At 32.4% G+C, this 20,911-nt stretch overlaps 2 protein-coding genes and 1 long non-coding RNA gene across 3 annotated transcripts; 2 read left to right on the top strand and 1 right to left on the bottom strand.

The window, feature by feature from the left end:
- Window positions 1-5,311: 5,311 nt before the first annotated feature.
- Window positions 5,312-8,588, bottom strand: LOC107487176 (binding partner of ACD11 1). Its single transcript, XM_016107778.3, has 5 exons — window positions 8,375-8,588; window positions 7,127-7,230; window positions 6,969-7,044; window positions 6,168-6,248; window positions 5,312-6,077 (listed from the first exon to the last, which is right to left on the bottom strand). Exons 1-5 carry the CDS (start codon window positions 8,381-8,383, stop codon window positions 5,502-5,504), a joined length of 846 nt encoding a protein of 281 aa, XP_015963264.1. The 5' UTR covers window positions 8,384-8,588; the 3' UTR covers window positions 5,312-5,501.
- A 6,480-nt stretch (window positions 8,589-15,068) lies between these two features.
- On the top strand, window positions 15,069-17,725 carry LOC107487177 (syntaxin-22). The gene is made up of 6 exons (XM_016107779.3): window positions 15,069-15,602; window positions 15,770-15,863; window positions 16,155-16,291; window positions 16,490-16,564; window positions 17,289-17,446; window positions 17,554-17,725. The coding sequence occupies exons 1-6, from the start codon at window positions 15,415-15,417 to the stop codon at window positions 17,670-17,672; spliced, it is 771 nt and encodes a 256-aa protein (XP_015963265.1). The 5' UTR covers window positions 15,069-15,414; the 3' UTR covers window positions 17,673-17,725.
- Window positions 17,726-17,912: 187 nt separating this feature from the next.
- LOC127747729 (uncharacterized) lies at window positions 17,913-20,848 on the top strand. Its single transcript, XR_008009525.1, has 3 exons — window positions 17,913-18,005; window positions 19,025-19,074; window positions 20,417-20,848. It is a non-coding gene; the product is annotated as an uncharacterized LOC127747729 (long non-coding RNA).
- The last annotated feature ends 63 nt before the right edge of the window (window positions 20,849-20,911 follow it).

Genomic DNA, 20,911 nt, shown 5'->3' with positions numbered 1-20,911 from the left:
GTCGAATACGGACGCTTGAGTAGGTTGTCTATGGCGGTACGTTTGGACTTTAGAGAATCAAGAATGATTTTCAATGAAGAAAAAGTTTAAGGGGCAGTAATTTTTATATTTTTTTGTCAGCACTTAATCATTAAAATAAAAGTGAATAATCTCTCACCATTAAATATAATCTCACACCATTAAAAATATTATTAGTGATCAATTAATAGTTATAAAACACTAAACTTACTTGCCCTAGCATTCTTCTTCAATGAATTGCCATGGCTATTACATAGAAACGGTCGTGACTAATGTCAAGGGTCATATCAGGTAGCTCTTTTATTTATTTAACAGAACATGGCCAATATTAAAATAGATTTTGTTAGATAGAGGATAATTTTTGTGAATAATATAAATAATAAATTTTAAAATTGATTCAATAAAGTAAAAATATATTATATTCTTAAAGTATTTTTTTAAATTTTAATATTAGATAATTATTTGCACACCTAATAAATTTAATATTCAATATATCTATTGTTCATATTATTTAGTATTTTTATTGTCTATTTATACTTTTTCTTATTTTTAATAGTTATATATTGTGTTTTTCAGTATGTTTAATAATTTTGCATATTGTAGAGTGAAATTTTGAGAGACATACAATAAAATTTCAGAGTAAAAAAAAATTTGATATTAGAGTTAGATCACATAAATATCTAAATACCAAAACCTTTTTTTTTCATTCTGCTTATTGTTATATATAAAAGATTGCTTTTTTGTCTTTATCTAATTCAGTAATAGTTAGAGTTGGAAATAAGTCAAGCTAGCTTACGAGTCAGTTTGAGTTTAACTCGTTAATAATTCGATAAATCAAATTTGTGAGCTGGTGAGTTGAATTTCAGTCTTGAATTAAACTCATAAATTAAATAAGTTGAATTTGAGGTTGGATAAGCTCAATTTATTAACTCGTAAACTGACTTGATTATATATATAATATTAAAAATATAGATTAAATGTATCAGTTCGTGAACTCGAGTCAGCCCGTGAACTTTCGTTGAACCAAGATTGAATTTATGAAATAGGTTTAATTTTTAATGAGTCGAATCGTGAGCTAAACTTAATTTTCGTGAGTCGAGCCGAATTTAGTTCAGATCGGCTCACTTCCAACCCTAGTAATAGTTGAAGCATAAATACTATCAGAAAAAGTTTAGGGGGCCAACACTTTTATTAAAATATGATTATCACTTAACCAGCAAAAGAATAATGAGTAATTTCACACCACTAAATAAAATCTTACACCATTAAAAACTCTATTAATAACTATTTAATGACTACAAATCACAAAATTTTCTAGTCCTCTATCCCTCCTCGTACTAATAATATGATATACCATTCAATTATAAAGGTTATATCCCATTTATACACATAACAAAAGTCAACAAAGTTTCTTTTCCTATACCAAAATAGTTTAACTAGATAATTAATTATTTTTACGGTAAAAGAGGCACCACTTTATATTTTCCTTTACTTTTGGTTACAACTTACAAGTGCGCTTACCTTTACTGTCCAAAGTAAGAATGACGGTAGCTTTTATTCACCACCCCTCCACCAACTGCTAATATTATAGATATGATATAATTAAGATTTCGGTGGCAGCTTTGTTGAATCAGCAACGTTCTGGTTAAAAAATGAATTACATTACTCATACTAAACCCTTGAATTATGAATTCAACAAACCTCTAAGAAGACGACATAGTGATAGTGACCCGTTGCATAAACAACTGCGGAAGCTTCTAGTTCATTAGGAAGAAATGATTAAATATTGTAAGAACATTAACAATGATTTCGTAAAAGGTAAAATAAAGATATTAATTAAGTAATTATTTTCTAAATACAAGTTATTTTTTAGTACAAGTTTATACAACGTTCTTCTTCGTATCATTACTGTATATTTTTTTTCTTCTTCTTCATTTTCTTCTTCATTTTTTTCGTTATTTTTTTATTTTGTTATCGTCGTTACCAACACTATTACCTCCTTCTCCTCCTATTCTTCATTCTTTTTTATTGAAATTTCTTCTCCTTCTTTCTTTTTTTCCTTCTTCTCTATTATCAGTTATCTTATTGTTGAAAATAATGAATAATTCAAGTTCAGATTGTCAATTAAATCAGGACGAAATTGATTATTGTGTTGAATCCAATCAAGTGTCTGAGGTGTGGTTCGATTCTAGTTAATTTTTTTGTTAGTAGTTTATAATTCTATAGGTGAATAATGTTTCATCGGTGATAGTTTGAATTGAATGTAATGTAAAAATTTTGCATTAAAGAAAATATTTTTCTGAATCTGCAGTAAATTTACGTGTAAAACAAAAATATTTGGGTGTAATATGAAGATATTTGAGTGTATTGTTTAAGAAATTTCAGTGTATATATGCTGATAAGTTCTACATAATTTAAAACTCTTCTTCTCCCTCCTCCTCATCTTCTGCTACTTCTTCTTTTTTTTCTTTTTCATCATCATCATCATCATCATCTTTTTTTTCTTATTTATCTTTTTTTCTTATTTTATCTTTTCAAATTTCTTCTTATTTTACTCTTTTTATAAGAAAAAAAATCAAATAAAGAAGAAGAAGAAATACATAATACTACAAAATTAGCTAGAAGATGATGAACTTACATTCATTCAACTAAAAGAAAGAAAAAAATAAGAAAAAAATGTAACATTAGAGGAAACATTTTTCTATATTTGCAGCAAATTTGGATATAACACGAAGATATTTGAGTGTATTATTTAAGAATTTTCGGTGCATGTGTGCTGATAAGTTCGGCATAATTTAAAACTCTTCCTCTTCCTCCTCTTCATCTTTTAATACTTTTTCTTATTTTCTTCATCATTATCACCGTCTTCTATTTCTTTTTTTTATTATTCATCTTTTTCTTTTTAATTTATCTTCTCAATTTTTTTTGTTTTACTCTTATAACAAGAATAAACACAAAAAAATCACACAAAGAAACAGAAAAAATATATAATGCTGTAAAATTACTTGAAAGATGATGATTTTATATTCATTCAACTAAAAGAAAGAAAGGAATAAGGAAAAAAAGAAGAAGAAAAAAATACAGCATTAAAGAAAATATTTTTATGTATTGCAACAAATGTATGTATAACACGAAAATATTTGGGTGTAACATGAAGATATTCGAGCGTATTGTTTAAGAGTTTTCGATGTATGTGTGCTGATAAGTTATGTATAATTCAGAACTCTCCATCTTCCTCCTCCTCATCTTCTACTGCTTCTTCTTCTTCATCTTCTTATTTCATATTCTCATATTTCTTTTTAGGAGGAAAAAATCAAACAAAAAAAAATACATAATGTTACAAAATCAATAAAAAGAAGAGAAGGAAAAACAATGCAGCAACAACAATAATAATAAAAAGAACAACGACCGAGATGAAACACACCAAAAAAAAGGAGAAACACAAAGAAGAAGGAAAAGAAGGAAAAGGAGGAGGAACGCGAAATACAAAGAGGATAACGTGATTTTCCGCATATGTCAAAAAAAACTTGTATATATAGCAATACTCTTAATTAAGTGGAACAAAATGAAATTTTAATTATATTCAAATGATATATATTTCAATGATAAAAATTATAAATTTAATAGGTAATTAAATTTTCGTTTCCTTATTTTATTCATTGTTTTTGTAACTACTCACAAAAATATTTTTGGTTGGAGTATTTTATCTTTCCAACCTTGATGATAAATAAGAACTTGCTAACTTCTTTAGCCGTACGCCCGCAATATTACATTAGGAAACTTAGATTAACTTATGTATTTTGTAGTTATAGAGATCAAACTTACCTTCTTCAGTTCGTTTGTCGTGTTTATAGTAGTTTTTCTTCTTTTACGAAACAAATGTTTTCTTTTCATTATTTACGAGATAAAGTGTAATCTTATTTTATTGGTGAGATCAAAAGAAAACATAAAAAAAAATATTTAAAAATAAAAAATTATACTTTATCCTCTCAAATAAAATCCAAAATTTAATGAATCCAAATTCTGTATTTGTTACCCTTATTTAAAGTAATGTTTTCGAAACTATTTTCAAATGCTCGTTACGATGACTAAAGAATCTCGAGAATCTAAAATTCGTATATGTTTGTTTCATTGTCTCTTTATCTAATAATCTCGAGCTTAGTCCAGAGCAGTCTTCATATAAAAATATGATAAATAAGATATCGACATATATTATGTTAAACAATTTACTTAAATATGTTTAACGATCTAATGATTCTTAAGTATTATTTTTATATGTTTCATGTGAGTAGTCAGTTTCTTGTAACTAAACTTCTAACCGAGATTATATAGTTATGAACAAAACGGCGGTGATGACAATTTGTCAGACCATGGATGGCAATTTGTCAGAATGGGAGACCGTTTTGCCAGAACGGAAATGGCAAATTGTGTTTATGTGATCAAAGGGAACTGAAACTCCCACTTTGCTCTCTTTTTCACACATCGGAGAAGATAAGATACAATCTTCACAGCCGACAGTGTTTTGGGACAAATGTACACAACACTGAACTAGAGCACCATAAGGAGCTATTTTTGGAACCTAAAGGCGGTGTCTTCATGGACAGAAGCAGAGAGCAAAAGCAGGACAGGAAACACAGAAAGAACAAATCAAATCAATTGCCTCTTTCTGTGTTCTAAACACACCCTGAGAGAAGGAGGACAGATGCCATTTTAGATACAATTTAGCAACAAAGATCAATCAAATTAACAACTATTTTTTTTTGGACCACAAATTAACAACTGTTAAAGACTCCAAAAAAAACTATCAGACGGCTCAAGAGTAAATGTTCGGCCCACATGATAATAGCCCAATTCATCCTCATGGGCGATGAAAATGTGGTTTTAATAAGAGTGACAATTCAGACCCAAAATGTAAAAACAATTGGGACGAGAAATATCAACCAAGAGAAAAAAAAGAACCAACAGAACACCCAAATTAAAAAAAAAAACCTGGAGAGTCATTTCCCTAAAAAACAGAACTCGAGAGTTGAGGTGAGGCACTTTCAGAGAGGCGAACCAAATTGCTGTCGGCCTTGCAAACCTTATTCTTGACTCTAGATTGGACGCCGAGATCTTTGACACTCCTCCTAGTGCCATATCCCTGAAAATGCTTGCTGATAGTAGTGGGGTGATAAAAGAGAAGCTAGTAATATGTACACTATTGAATAGCAGCGAAGCGCGGATTAGTGTACGCTATTATGCTTGATATATGTAAATAGTGCTCAGTTTTCCCAGTTTAGCAGAAACAAGCTACTTCACACCTACGAAATTCAGTTCATCTTTTAGAAGAAAAAATTAAACAATTGCAAATTTGTCCAAGAAAAACAATTCTCCATGCAGTTCCAATGGAAGAAAACGGTGGTGGTAAATCATATGGAAACAGTTTGCAGGGAAGTTTTCAACGTAGTATCCTAGTAGGTATATATACATACACATGAAGCAAATCAAAGGATCAAACCCTGAGCAGGGGCAGGCTTGGAAGAGTGATGTTCACTTGCTGCCGAACCTGCTTTTGGGGACTCAGAAAGGACTTGCGCATACTGATCTTCCACTTGTCGCTTCTGTTGCTCTTCTGCGCTAACTACTTTCTCTTTCGTCTTCTGTCCTACATCCTCAGCCGCCTTAGAAACCCTGTTGAAAGCACCTGTTACCCAGGAGGCACCAGTAAGTATATAGCGATTCTTCATCAAGGCAGAACCAGCAGTACTGACTTTTTGCTCTGCAGCTGCAAATGCCGATTTGGTCTTCTCTGAAACCTGGAACTTTTGGTCAACCTCTCGAACTCTACCACTTACAGCTGAAGCACCAGCAGTTATTTTCTCACTGAACCCAATTTTCTGATCAATAGATGCAACTTTTGCCGAGGCAGATGAGGTTAATTGGTGCTTCTCATCAAAAGTCTTTGCTTTGTTGACAGCATCCTTCCCTAAGATAAAGCCCTTGGCCAGCATGCTTGAAACCACATCCTCTGCCTTCCTTAAAGCAGAATCAGCACCACCGGGAGCTTGACTTTCTTTTGGCTGCAAAATGACACAAAAGGTTGATACGGCAAGATTCCAGCAGCCTAATTACTGATATAATAAAAAATACAGTACCACATCAAGACTTACAGCTGATGCAAAGGCAGCAGGTGGAAGTTTGTAATCTGGATCTGGAGTTATTGTAACCGACAAATCAACTATAGTTGCTCCCTGACATGTGAAATTATGTTAAATTTAGTTATAAATTATTCTTCAACTTAATAAAATTCTTCTTTTATTAGAAATAAAAGTTTTGAATTGCATAGAAGGTTATGAACAATGTTATGATCTCAATATCCAAACAAAATGATACAAACACAATCATGAACATGTTTCATATCCCAACTAACAGGCTGCTACAAACTATAACTGTAGAGGTCAATTTTTGAGATTCCAGACAGAAGACTGATAATAGATGGCAAAGCTTGCAGCTGAAGATAAGATTTCCCTTGGTAAATTTTGTCAAACCTGCCTGCAGTTTTTACGTTTGGTTTTGAAAGATGATTGAAATTACTAAATAACGCAAGTAGTAAAATTATATTTCTATCTAAACGAGGGATAAGTCACTGTGCTCGACGGTGGTTGGTGGATACCTCAGTTGTGATAAACAAAAAAAAAATCTATCTAGAAGAGGGGGGAAAAAGTTAAGTATCCAAAATTAAGCAACATAATAATCAATCCAATATGCATATCCCATAAGTGTCAGCAAGAAAATACTAAAGAATGCAACCTTAGTGAAATGTGGAACTCCATGAATTACCAATAACAATTAATGAATAAAATATCTTTATTGTTCAATCAGGACAAATTGATTGGATGTTCAATATGCTTTATAATTAAAACAAATCAATTATTGTGCAAATATATATTAAATTACGATAAACAGATTACCGATAGCAGTACTGCAGTCTCAGCTCCCTGTGCATCCTTGAAGGTAACATAAGCAATTTGGGACCGTTCATCATGACTGCATCAATATATAAATTTATAATTGGTACCAAACATTTTAGAAATGAAAGCAAACAAAAAAGCTAAACACAGCAACTGACCTCCGAAGCTCAACATATTCAATGTCACCAGAAAAAGAAAAGAACTCCTTAATGTCTCGATCAGTAGCTCCCAAGGAAACGTTACTGACCTTAACAGTCTTTATCTGAAAGAGATTAAAAAAGTAATAACATATAAATGTTAATGTTATGTTTTATCAACTAAATAAATAATAACGGTATAAAACCTTGGGCAAGTGCAACGATTTTCCAAAATATCACACTAGTTACTTCTTACTAAAGGTATTTCCCCTTATAAACTTGATTTGTATTTTAATGATCCCATGTCAGCAGAAAGACGATAGGCTAAGTGATTATGAATTTCAAAAAAAAAAAAATACTCAATAGTTTGAGAAATTAACAAATATAATTGAAAGAAATCACTGAATGACAGTAGAGGTTGAATATTCATATGTACATATGTTTTGCTAGCAATGTTAAAATAAAGGTCAGCATCTACAGAATATTTTTTATACTTATTATATATTATTCATTACAAGTTAGGAAGAAAAATACGGATTCCACGTCTAATTCAGATGATCTTCCATTCAATTTTCTTGGACAAATCAACCAATTTTTATGAGAGGAAACACCAGTATTGCCAAACGCTATTCAAGCACAATTCAATACGGATCTCTATTCAGAAATCACTCAACCTGTGTTGCTTTCAGATGGTCACAAGCATCTCATATAGTTGTCAAAATTTAGATGTGGAGAACCAACCAGGGACTCTCCCATCATGCATTCACATAACTCAAGTGGCAATCCAAACAAAATGCAAAACATAAAACTCAAATTTCACAAGTTTACACTGAAAATGGAAAGAAACATCCATAGCGGTTTAAGACAGTTCTTAGGTCCATTGACTAAAAAGCTGTAAGCAAAGATACACTCGGAATGTTTATTTGGTACAGAACTTTCGAGTATCAATAACGAAACGAGATTCAGAGCCTTAAAGACACGCTCTAGAACTACACCAAATCGTGCATCATAACAGTTACGAGTCCCTAACTCAGTAATTCCATATACCTACATACCTAAAACCACACATGCTAAGCAAACAAATCCTAATTAAGCAAAATACATTGACTAAATAATCAAATATTGCAAGGCATATGAAATATTCGCAGTATCCGTATCCGATTAAATAAGATCTTCAGATATCTCGCAACAAGAATAAAATTAGTAGAAAAACGAATGAGAACGAAATAGTAGACGTTGGGAGAATACAACGAGAAGTCGAGAACTCACCGACGACATCGGAAATGATCCGGCAGAGATCTCCGGTGACGGAAAAAAGGAAAATGAGTTTGTTGTCGGCGGAGCAAAGTGCGTGTTGCTGGTGAAGTGCGAGGGGGTCAATGGAGGAGATAGAAGTTGCAGTTGCAGAGAGAGAGAGAGAGATTTTAAGAGGGATTTAGAGAGCGCACGTGCGGAGGAAATGGGAGGCACGTGCGAGCGACGTGGGTCTGAAGTTTTTTGCACGAAACTGATGAAAGCCACTAATCCGCGTGAATGAACGACCAGTCCCGACACGGGGTTGGACCGTCGAGGACGGGTCAGAACCAAATACACGTTACTCATTATATAAATCATTTCTTAACCCCAAAGAATATGGACTTTGAAAAATAAGGAGTATTTTGCTTTTTTATTAATTAAATCAATTTTAATTTTTTATTTTATTTTATATAGTTAGTTAAGTTTAAATTTTTAACAAGATTGACAATATTTTTTAAAATATTCAAATAGATTACATATCTTAAAAAAAAACTCATAACATACTAATATGTTATTTTTTGAAGAAGTGTTCTACCTTTTATTTTATCTAAACTACATTAGCATAAAGAATATGGCTAAAAGAAAAGTATTTCTTGTATATACGCACTCAAGTAATTTTTCCTCCTCACTATAATATAATTTATTTAAATTTTAAATCACATTATCTAAACTTTATGCATTTTATAATATAATTTTTATAAAGTGTAAAAAATTCTGACGCGTGCGCCACTTTAATAAGTTAATAACTGAATCATTTAGTTTTAAATGTGTTATTTATGTTATAAAAATATGTGAATGCGTGTTATGGATTAATTGATAGTATACAACTCTTTAATGTTCTTAATGTATTAAATTAATCTCTTAGGTAGCTTTTGGTGGAGAGAGACGGGAAGACTGAGATTGAGAGATAGAGATTGAAATAAATCTCAGTATTCTATTTGGTGCAAAATGAGAGACAAAAACTAAAACAAGAATAAAATTCTAATTTAATTTGCACAAACAATAAACTTAGAATTAATTAATTGAAATGAGGGTATTTTAGGTATAAAATGTTATTAAAGTTTCAGTTTTCATCTCTAAAAATTTTAGTCTCCTGTGTCCCTACTTTTTAGAGGTACTGAAATACTGAAATTTTAGGAACAGAGACACAAATTTTAGTACCAATCTCTAAACCAACAAACATGATACTGAGTCTCAGTCTCTCAGTCTCTGTCTCAGTACCTCAAAACAAACACTACCTTAAGTTTTAGATACTCGTGATTTATTGATTTAGACTTTAGATCGTAATTTACTTATGAGTAAAATCTCACTTCGATTTTTAATTATTTCACAAATTTTTATTTCGTCTCTTGTCAATTAAAAAATAATATTACGGTACTTAATCATTATTTTTATTAAATTTTTTATTCTTTCTATTAATATTTTTGTCTATAGTTAATAGATATTACTTAATATATTGTTAATTTAACACGTGCCAAGTAATAATTTAATGAAACAAATTTTTTTTTGATAATTCAGTAAAATATTACATTTTGAAAAAATTAAGAATGTTTTATTTCTTTTTCTTCTTCCTTTCATTGTTCAACTTTATTGTTTTATTTTTGCTTCTCACAGCAAAAAACAGACATCTCAAGATCTTGATCAAATTTATGTTATCTAATAAAAAATTATCCAAATCATTTGAGCCAAAGACCACAAAGGAGTTTATAAGCAATAGATTCTTGTTCCACGGTTTCAATTTTTTATAATATTGCACACTATAATTGTAATAATCGAATTGGTAATTAAACTAATTAGATTACTAGTTCATTAATTTATTGGTTCAACAGATAGATTAATGGTTGAATCGATAAAATCGGTCATATATAAATAAAAAATAAAAAATAGTAAAAAATTTTAAAAATGTTAAAATATACATTTTCACCAATATTTTAAGAACAACTGAGTCTTAAATTTTAAAAATAGCTAATACAAATATAGACATAAATTAGTTAGTACTACTACAATAGTATTTTAATTTAACACAATAAAAATACCAATTCATAATATTAGTAAATTTCAATACTAATATCAAAAAATATAACTTTAATCACAATACTAACATTAAAATAGATAAAGATTAATACATTTTTAGTAAACTTTATATTTCTATTAATAATGGCATATAATTAAAAATATTATTAATTTAAAAAATAGAAAATACAAAATCAACTTAAATTGGATATTTATATAATTATTTAATTCAAAATTTACTATATAATTAATGTTTGTCACATATATAAATGAGAAGCATATTGACAGAGTGGCATTGAAGGTGGACTAACAAACCCTACCTCTAACAATTTGGATTTTTCCAAACTAACAAATGCTAACAGGTGGACAGGTGTCACGTTCGAGGACCGTAGGATGCACTAGATCACAAGTGGAGATGCGGTGCTGTGGAGTATCATAGCGTCCACTGTTATTGAGCCGGTTTTTACCGAATTTAACCGGTTCTCACCGGTTCATGCCAATTTCCATCCTTAAACGGTCCAAGGAATGAATCGAATGGTCTGGTTCAATTTTTACAAAAACTGGTTTTTCATTGGTTTTTACCAAATTTAACCGATTTTCTTCGGTTCATGTCGGTTTTTATCCTTAAACGGTCTAAGAAACGAACCGAACTGATTCACCGATTTTCTAGCCAAACCAGTCGGTCCGATTTGATTTTTACTAAGGTTGTGAGAACCAGACCGGTCAATAAACCGGTGAGGTCTCTGGTTCAATAGTTTACTGGTTCGATCGGAATTCAATCGGTTTAATTAAATATTAAATAAAATTATTAAAAAATCTAAAAAAATTTAAATATATAAATTCAATAATTTCTAACTTAATAAAATATAAAATTTCACATAATAAATTATCCATAACTTAATATTAGAGGTTCACAAACAACTTCAAACATCAAAGTTTATAACTAAACAAAAGGAACGCACATAATGACAAACCCATAATGTTCTACATTCAAAAGAAACAATTACTAGCAAGTTTTCAACTAATCAAAGGTGCAACTCATCAAAAATCATAATCATCATTAAGTGTTCCAATATCTCCACCATAAACAGGTAATCCAAAAAACAAAAAACAAAAACAAAAACAACCTCAGAAAACCATGAACAAATAAATAACCTCAGAAAATAAAAAATAATGAATCCAAAATAACCTCATAAAACTATGAATTCAGCAACAGAATCATGAAGCAACAAACAAATAAATCATGAACAAATAATTTCAGAAAATCAAAAATCAAAATCATGAATCCAGCAAACAAATAAATCATGAACAGATAACAAATAAATCAAAATCTTGAATCTAGCAAACAAATAAATCAAGAAATCATGCACAGAAAATCAAAAGGCAACGAGGAGGAATAAGTGAATAACAGAGTATTACTTACCTGCGGCAATGGCAACGAAAGAGGAGGCGAGCTCGGTGACGAATGAGGAGGCGAGTTCGGCGACGAATAAGGAGGAGCTCGGCGATGACAAGGACGCGGTGGTGGCTGCGGTGGTCAAACCTATCGCTGCTGTGGCTGTGGGATGCGATGGCGATGGCGGTAGGCTGCTCGATTGGTGGTGGTGGCTATGCGACTGCGAAGAGAGGAGAGATGAGTTACTGCGATGGTTCGCATTTTGCAGAGAAGAGAGGAGAGCTGAGTTGCTGTTGCTGCTGATTACTCTTATGGGTGATTAAGGTTCAGCTTCATTTAGCCTTTCTTTTTTTTTTAAATAGACAAAATGACGTCGTTTAGAAATTTTACTTTCAAACAAAAAATTCGCTAAAAAATCGAACGGTTCTGTCAGTTTATCGGTTAATCGTCGGTTCGACCAATTTTTTCACCAATTTTTTTCCACGTAGTTTTTAGCCTTATCCTGACTAGTTATGTAACCGATTTTTGGTTGAACTGACCGGTCCGGTTCGATTTTCAGAACCATGATTTTTACAACTATGTTGCACACTCTTCGCCACAGAATACTCATTCCTATTGTCATCACATATCTTTTTTATAGTTGTACATTGAGTCCACACCTTCTGAATGTTCAAAATCGGACAATCCTTCCTCCTCGAACCTCTCATTTTCTCTATCCTCCTTATCTTCCAACCTCAATTGCACACTAAAATTAAATTATTGAATTGATCCAATCCGCTACCCTTACCACACAATCCACCCTCCAATTTTATATTACTATTACTTACCATACGTATTAAATCTTCTCCCTCCAAATATGATAACACATCACTCTTTGTTTTCTTCACAACATCCAATTGATCCATTATACTTTTCGATTTCGTATCACCATCACCAACCCATACTTCTCACTATCCTCAACCATAGCATTACCATTATTATCACAAATCCCAATCATATTATTACTAAATCCTAACAACTCCGAAAAATCAAGCACAGTCATAGCAAACTCATTACTGCAATCTCTATATATTATTTTGCCCTATCTCTTTCGCCGAGAGTGAAATTATCTAAACCGTTAGATAAATTAGCTTCGGAGAAATCATTGAAGAGAGGCAAAATGCAATATTTTTGTTGAGTGGTCAGGGGCGATTTGTCCTTTAAATGGTTATTTGACACGTGTTGAATTAACGATACATTTAGATAACATCCGTTAGTTATAGATAGAGACATTAACAGAAAAAGCAAAAGATCTGACAGATAAATTAGTTAAGGACTGTAATATCATTTTTCAATTGACAATGGGCGAAATAGAAGTTTGCAAAATGATTAAGGGTCGGAGTGCGGTTTCACTCTGTACCTATACAAGATAATATTTTAATATTGGTTGAATATGTTGACTACATCAAACAAAAGACAATATTGTATTTTAAAGATACACATTTAAAGAGTATAATAATAAAAGAATTTAAATTTGAGTAATTACCAAAATCAATCCCTACAAATTTTAAAAGCAGACATTTTAGTTCCAATAAAATTAATATATAAATTAATATCCAATATTTTTTTCCGTCGGACATAACAGTCCCCATTTTATTTTCCGGCGTAATTTACTAATGAAAGACAAAACACTCCTTGACAAGGAGGACAAAATAGTTTCCGATAACTTTCTTCTTCCTCCTTTTCTCTGTCGCCATTATCGTATTTTCAGCTCAGAAATCATTTAGACCAAAAACATTGGTCCAATGACTACTGCGACCAAAACTATGTCTCCTCCACCTACCGCCCTCCCGTTGCGGTTCCGCTAAGTGCTCCCTTGCTAGCTTCACCTCTTGTGGTTCATGCACCTGCAGCGCCCCTCTCCCCAGGATGCAACAATAACACATGTGGCTTCATACCAGACAACACCATCACCCGATCTGCCATTAGAGGCGAGCTTGTCGAAAACGTCGTGTTCTTACAATCCACTAACAACTTCAACCCAAGCCAAAACGTCACCGTTTTGCACTTCCTCTTCTCATGTGCTCTCACTTTCCTCCTCAAATTGGATTGTCCTTCAAGCAAAAATTATATTAGTTGAAGAGACGGTGATGGCAACGGAGAAGAAGAGGAAAAAGAAAACTATCAGGGACTGTTTTGTCCTCCTTATCATAGATTATTTTGTCATTTAATAGTGAGTTACGCTGAAAAATAGTTTGGAGATTATTATGTCCGACAGAAAAAAAATTGAAAAATAATTTATGTATTATTTTTTTTATGACTAAAATATCCATTTTTAAATCTTTCAAAAAATTATTTAAATAAATACTCTAAATTTTGTGATATATTTAAATTTCAGTACATTTTATTATTTTTAATAAATTTTAGAATTTTTTTATGATATTCTTAAAACGGATCTTTAAAACATATTAATAAAATCTTAATTTAAGAAATATTTTTATAATGTTCTCAATAAAAGTAATACTTTTTTTTAAAAAATATTTCATTATAATTATTGACTAAAAATACAGTGTTAAATTAATTAATAGACTAAAAATATTAAACTATTAACTAACTTAATTAGTTAAATGATTAGTTTATTCATTGGTTTAAGTAATTTTATTTTATACATGTAATAATTTATTAACTAAAAATTTTTAAATAAAACTTACTGTTACTCTTTAGTTTGTCGAATTAAAAGAGACTATAAATAATAAAAAAATTAAACTACTCATACAAAATGATAAACTAAAATCATAAATCTTTAGTTTTTTTTCTCCATTATAGTACTTTGATATACCAATACTTACGGTGTATCCAAGAGGTGCTAGGATTTTAAAATTCTTCCGTCCGGAGTGTTGATTCAATCATTTTCTCTCTTAAATTTCTCATTTTTACAATCTTTCTCCCCTCATATTCTACCATCATCATGTTTTTAAAACACATAGGATTGAGGTTGAAATAAAGACTTCTTTTTCATTTCCCAACACCTTATTCGGATTGATTTTCAAATTTCCATATATAGTATATACCACGCACAAACGGCAACCGAATGGAGAAACATTCATGTGATCGGCCTTGGAATTCAGCTGCCCCTCAATTAATCCGCATCCATATGATCCAGTGGTGGATGTGTTAAGAGTCATTCCCTCGTCTCTATGGCCATTATTTAACTTCAATCACGATTTTGTTAATGAATTTAATTTTAACTTTATTTTATGTCTGTCGTATCTTGAGGAGCCACGTGTACTTGGGTCCACGTGTCGGCAAGGCATCATAACGAAGTTTCGCTCCATAACAGGCACGCTTCCAATTTCTCTCTCTAAAAGTAAAGCAATCATCACATCACAAAATCTCTCTATCTCTCTTCTCTCTCTAAATCGGGTTCGGTGCTGCACTTTTAGATTCATAACATCCCTAATTCACCGAATTCCGATCGGTTTTCCGAGACCGGCAACAACTTTCCTCTTTCAATTTTCCAATTCTAAGGAAACTGTCTTCAATTTTCTCGAGAAGCTTATTTAGGGTTAAGCAGGCACGCGCGCGCAATCCTCGAGAGACAGAGAGAGAGATTCAATAATATAGAATGAGTTTTCAAGACATCGAGGCCGGCCGGCCGTTCGCTTCCCGCCGAGGCAACATCAACGGCAAGCAAGACCCCACTCAGGCGGTGGCTGCCGGAATTTTCCAGATCAACACTGCGGTCTCCACCTTCCAGAGGCTCGTTAACACCCTAGGAACCCCCAAAGACACCCCCGAGCTCCGCGAGAAGCTGTGAGATCACGTTCCCCTCTTTCTCCCTCTTATGTGCCTTGACTGTTTTGGTGTGAATTTTTTGTGGTTGTGGTTTGTTTTTTGATTGGATTTGCTTTTTGCATGATATTTCTGAGATAACAATTGGATCGAGGTTTCCGTTTCTTACGGCGTTATTGACGTTGCAGGCACAAGACAAGGCTGCACATTGGACAATTGGTGAAGGACACTTCAGCGAAGCTTAAACAAGCTAGTGAAATTGATCACCAATCTAATATCAATGTAAGTTTTTACCTCAATTGCATGTGAAGATAAGGTTAATTCTTGTTATGATACCATGGAATTGTTATCATGAGTCTCTCCGGAAATTGTGCTTTTTATTTCCCAGATTGTTTTGGGGGATGGTTTCGCTGGGATTAGTTTTTGAGTGAATGTTTTTGCTGGAAATGTTTGGGATAGTTTTAGTTATAATTATATGTTAATGTATTGGTTGCTATGACCTTGAGTTCTTTTACATTGACCAAAATAAAATAAAAGAGGCATTTAATGTCTTTATTGTGTGTGTGTTTGCAGGCAAGCAAGAAGATAGCAGATGCTAAACTCGCGAAAGATTTTCAGGCAGTGTTGAAAGAATTTCAGAAGGCACAGCGTCTTGCGGCAGAGAGGGAAACAGCTTACACCCCATTTGTTCCACAAGCAGCTCCATCCAGGTGACTAATCAACCATTAGTGGAATCTAACAGTGGAAGACTGTGTTTATGTGTGTGGCGTAATGCTTATGTTGATACAATTTTATATATTGAACTCATTCTTAAAGAAGAATATGTTACTGTTGGTTATTAATTTTGCTTCTCTACTGGCTGTCATCTATGCACATAACACTTAATATTTGGGCTTCTCTTTTTGCAGCTATACAGCTAATGAAGCAGTTGCTAATTCTGGTAAGATGCCAGAACAGCGTGCCCTTCTTGTGGAATCCAGAAGGTAATTTTTGTATATTACATGAAACTAAAATACAATTGATAGTGAAAAGCACATTCGTTTTTTCTTTTTTTCTTCTGGTGCTGTGGAGGAATTTACATTATAAATGACAAGACTGTGAATTTGATGAAAATCTGGAAACTTCAACATGAATTAATGTATATCAGATTACTTCTTAAATGTAACCTATTTGTCATAGGAAATTATGCTCTATAATAACGTTGATGCTAAAGTGCTTCTTTTTTCTTTATTATTTTCCTCTTTCTACACCCCGACCCCTCTCTCTGTGCGAAGAGTTGATGAATCACTGTCAGGGTTCTGCTACAAGTTGTAAACTTTGTTGAAAAACTTTTTTGGTGATTTAGTGTTAATAGAAGGCTACCCCTTTCAAAATGAGTTAATATAAATATTAGTTAAAGAAAATCTGCTAATGCTTTCATCCCCTAAGTAAAGATATGTTGTAAGAATTTAATTATTTCGAAATTCTAATCTGTAATTAATTGAAACACACTGCATTTCAGTGATCACATAATGAATGCCCAAGCTACCAAATGGAAGTAGTAACTTGTTATAACATTTTTTATTTTAGGGTTGAAGGTATTGGCAAATTCTTTTAGGGACTAATATTGAATTCCAATTTTGTCATGGACCAAAATGTATTTTGACATTTTTAGATTTGACCTGATTGTATATTTAGTATCTCAGCTATAGCATTATCTTGCTGCAGGCAGGAGGTGGTGTTTTTAGATAATGAGATTGCCTTCAATGAGGCTATCATTGAAGAAAGAGATCAAGGCATTCAAGAAATTCAGCAGCAAATTGGTGAAGTAAATGAAATTTTTAAAGACCTTGCTGTGCTTGTGCATGAACAAGGAGCTATGATTGGTAACTTTCACTTCTATTCTAATTGAATACATCTCTGTCTTATCCCAAGGTTTTATTTGTCCAGAACTTCTCATGTGATCTGATGCTAAGAATTCATATTTTTTTAGATGATATTGGGTCCAACATTGAGCATTCCCATGCAGCAACTGCACAAGCAAGATCTCAACTTGCTAAAGCTTCAAAGACTCAAAGATCAAATTCATCTTTGGTAATATATACTGCGTAATATTTGCTTTAAGATTTCACCTCTCATATGCGTAGTTTTAGATGTTGGATTTCCTCAATAAATGTAGATGTTATGAGCTTAGTCATTGAAATTCTTTACTTGAACTTTTATATGGTCGTGGAGTTCATAGTATATAATTTTAGTGATGACAGATCTTGGCTTTTACAGTTATGTCATTATACATGGGCTTTGGTTGCATGGTTGGTTTAGTTTGCATAATGTACTAATTTCTTCCGTTCATAGTCAAAGATTATCAGTTCTGTTAACGATCAATGATATGAACTGAGCCATTGAAGTGCAGCTAGCATCTTCCATGCTGATGATCTCTCTCAGGTGATTTTCCCCTGATCTTGTCAATGACTGGGATTTCTCTCCTCTGGTTTCAGTTCATAATTTGACATAAGTGCATCGTGATTTTGTCCTTGGGGTTTGTGTTGTTGCTTGTGTTGATTTTAATGGTTTTATGGATGCATCACAACGTACTTCTTGTCTATTTTCTCTTTTTGTTTCCTTAACAAAAGAAATATTAATTCTTTTGGGTTTTCCTTTACCGCACTTATTGCTAACATTTTAGCAATACCTTAATTCAGTGTAACCTTATATATTGACGCTCTTTTCACGAGTTTGGAGCTTAGATTTCCTGTGCTTGGTTTGACTGCTGTATATAAGGAAAATGGATGTATTCCAGAGAGTTTAATTGATAATTGGTGTTTATTTCTCATTAATCTTGATACTTTTGTGCAGTGTTAACTGTTAAGGCAAGAAAGAAGTCATGGGGAATTGCCATTTGTACTTTTAGGCTGCGTTTAGAAGAGAGACAGAGACTGGGAGATAGAGACCGAGAGACAGAGACTTAATTAAGTCTTTGTATTGTGTTTGGTGTAAGATGTACATGATTATGTCTTAGTATCATGTTTAGTTCAAAATAAAAACAGAGATTAAAATAAATGGAATGACTAAATTACCCTATTATTTAAAATGAAAAAACACAAAGAAAACCCTAACTCGACATTTCAGAGATCCGTTTCTCATTTGTCAATTCCAGATCTTCTCCATCGGAGAACCCATTTCGCCGGCGCCACTCCCCTTCTCGGAGTCAAGTTCGTCTCCGACGAGGAAGCCTTGCCACAGTATCTCCATTTTTGCAAATATGATTTTCTCCTTGTCTCTCTCGTTCTCTGTCGCTGTGTATCACTGTCGCCCTCTGTCCGTCTCTCTCCATCTCTCTCTCTCTTGCTGTCTATCCTACTATTATTATCTTTGATGTCTTCTCCATCCCTCCTCTTTTTCGTTATTATTTTTCCTGTTTTTGTATGGTGCTTTTTTCAATTTGTTTCTTCTGTTGGTTGTAGGTGATAGAAGGGAATCTGTTGATGCTTTTGAATATTGAGATTGAGTAAAGGTAGAATCTTGTGAAAAGATCTGTCCTCTTTATTTTCCAGTGTTCTTTTGTTTCAGAGATCAGTTATGTATTGTGGCATACTGAGAATTTGTCCTGCTTCTTTGAAGAACAAGTGATTTGCGTGTGTGGTATTTGACTTTTTCTCATGTTTTAGATTTTCAATAGATCAAAGATATAAATTTGTCTGGATAAAGTTAATCAAAGTGTTTTCTGTTTCCATTTATTTTTCATAGTGAGAATAATTGCAAAGGCAGTAGAAATTGGTAACTCATACAATTTTTTCAACTTCATATGTTTGGTTTGAATGAAGATTTGAATGGATTGCTAGTATTTAGAACAGGTTTGTGTTGAATGCTAATATACATAACAGATTTGAGTAATGAAGTGTGTGTTAGGAAGGACTAGTTGAATGGAATGCTAGTATACAGAACATATTTGGATTAGAAAGAAGTTGACTTTTATTATCACAATTTTGGTATAAATGGGAATGAGTTATTCTTCTTTTTCTTTAGTTGTTTATTTGCAATTTAAGCTGTAATATAAAAGGTTATGTTTCATTCTTTGATGGGTAAATAGCAATGAGATCTAGTATTTATAATTTTTCAACATTATATGATATATGCCTATGTTGTATAGGTCATACTTTGCATGGGTACAGTTTTCTGATTCCCCATATATGTAATACTTGAGTTTTTTATGTGGGTGCATTGTGGGGGGTAACTGTAATAACTGGTACAACAGAAAATAGGATAAAGAACGAAAACCGAGCTTGATGGGCTGAAACAGAGAGGGAATCAGTGTGATATCAACCCCTTCCTAGTTATGCAATTATACTGAAACGCAGGAAATTTGAACAGACATAGTGTGATAGTATTAGAGAGACTACCCATTCCTAATATTTCCTATCCTCTCTTCTATGTCTAATTCTAGCCGATCTCATTCTCACCATTCACTATATAATAGACTTTAAACTGAATTGAATTGGGAAATGAGTGTGTTTTTGTTACTGAAAATTCTTATCAATATCTTTGGTTCTATTCTTCATTGATTTTATTCTGAAATGCTGTGTTTTATGACCAGATGAACTTTTTGGTCATAGGGACCATAGTTTACAATATTATAGGAATTGACATTTAATTCATTGCTAAAATTGGTTTCCAACATTGATGGAGTTATATCCAATATTCAGAATAGATTTGAATTAGAGTTTGTTGTGCACTACCACATATTGGCTGTTACTTTTAGCAAAACATGTTCTTTGGGTTAGCACATCATAAATCATGAGTTCAAATAAATCTTTTTTTTTTCTTTTTTCTGAATTGTGTTTTGTCAACTCTATCAGGTACAACAGTTTATTTAACAATGACGGCTAGAACTAGAAGATTTACAAATGTTTCCTATGGCAGCGGCAATTCTACTGTAACGGGCGAACGTTTTTGGGATTGTGGTTTGAGAGCTCTGTTACAAGTCTCAAATAGTGTTGCCAACCCAGGTAGAGAGTATTGTGCAGGTCCTGTGAGACAATCTGGATGGTTTAGATGGGCAGGCCCTTCGGACCAAGGTCAAAGTATCCAACATTTTGCAAGATGTTGAAAGAGTTGCTGAAGATTGCTCTAGTGATGTTAGTTCTAAGTTGAAGCTCAATGAACGGGTTGAAAAACTAGAGTGAAATTCTATTATTAAATAAAGTATATTTTTTGTCTCCTAAAACTTTTGAAAAATTTCAAAAATATTTTTAATGTTCAAATAGAGGTAAGGTTCAATTTGATTTTTAGATTTCTCCATGTGAATCGAATTGGTTTTAACTTTAGTAAATGACTAAATTGATCTTCTTGAA

Source organism: Arachis duranensis, chromosome 5 (assembly GCF_000817695.3).
Source record: "Arachis duranensis cultivar V14167 chromosome 5, aradu.V14167.gnm2.J7QH, whole genome shotgun sequence".
In the NCBI taxonomy this organism is placed as follows: Eukaryota; Viridiplantae; Streptophyta; class Magnoliopsida; order Fabales; family Fabaceae; genus Arachis; species Arachis duranensis.
The sequence above is the reverse complement of the archived record's forward strand: the minus strand, read 5'-3'. Positions and strand labels throughout refer to the sequence as shown.

Coding starts and splice junctions, on each gene's coding strand:
- LOC107487177 (XM_016107779.3), top strand. CDS start 15,415: ATGAGTTTTCAAGACATCGAGGCCGGCCGGCCGTTCGCTTCCCGCCGA. Junction 15,603..15,769: donor CCCGAGCTCCGCGAGAAGCT/GTGAGATCACGT, acceptor TTGACGTTGCAG/GCACAAGACAAGGCTGCACA. Junction 17,447..17,553: donor TGAACAAGGAGCTATGATTG/GTAACTTTCACT, acceptor ATATTTTTTTAG/ATGATATTGGGTCCAACATT.
- LOC107487176 (XM_016107778.3), bottom strand. Junction 7,045..7,126: donor GAATATGTTGAGCTTCGGAG/GTCAGTTGCTGT, acceptor ATATTGATGCAG/TCATGATGAACGGTCCCAAA. Junction 6,249..6,968: donor AGACTGCAGTACTGCTATCG/GTAATCTGTTTA, acceptor TTCACATGTCAG/GGAGCAACTATAGTTGATTT.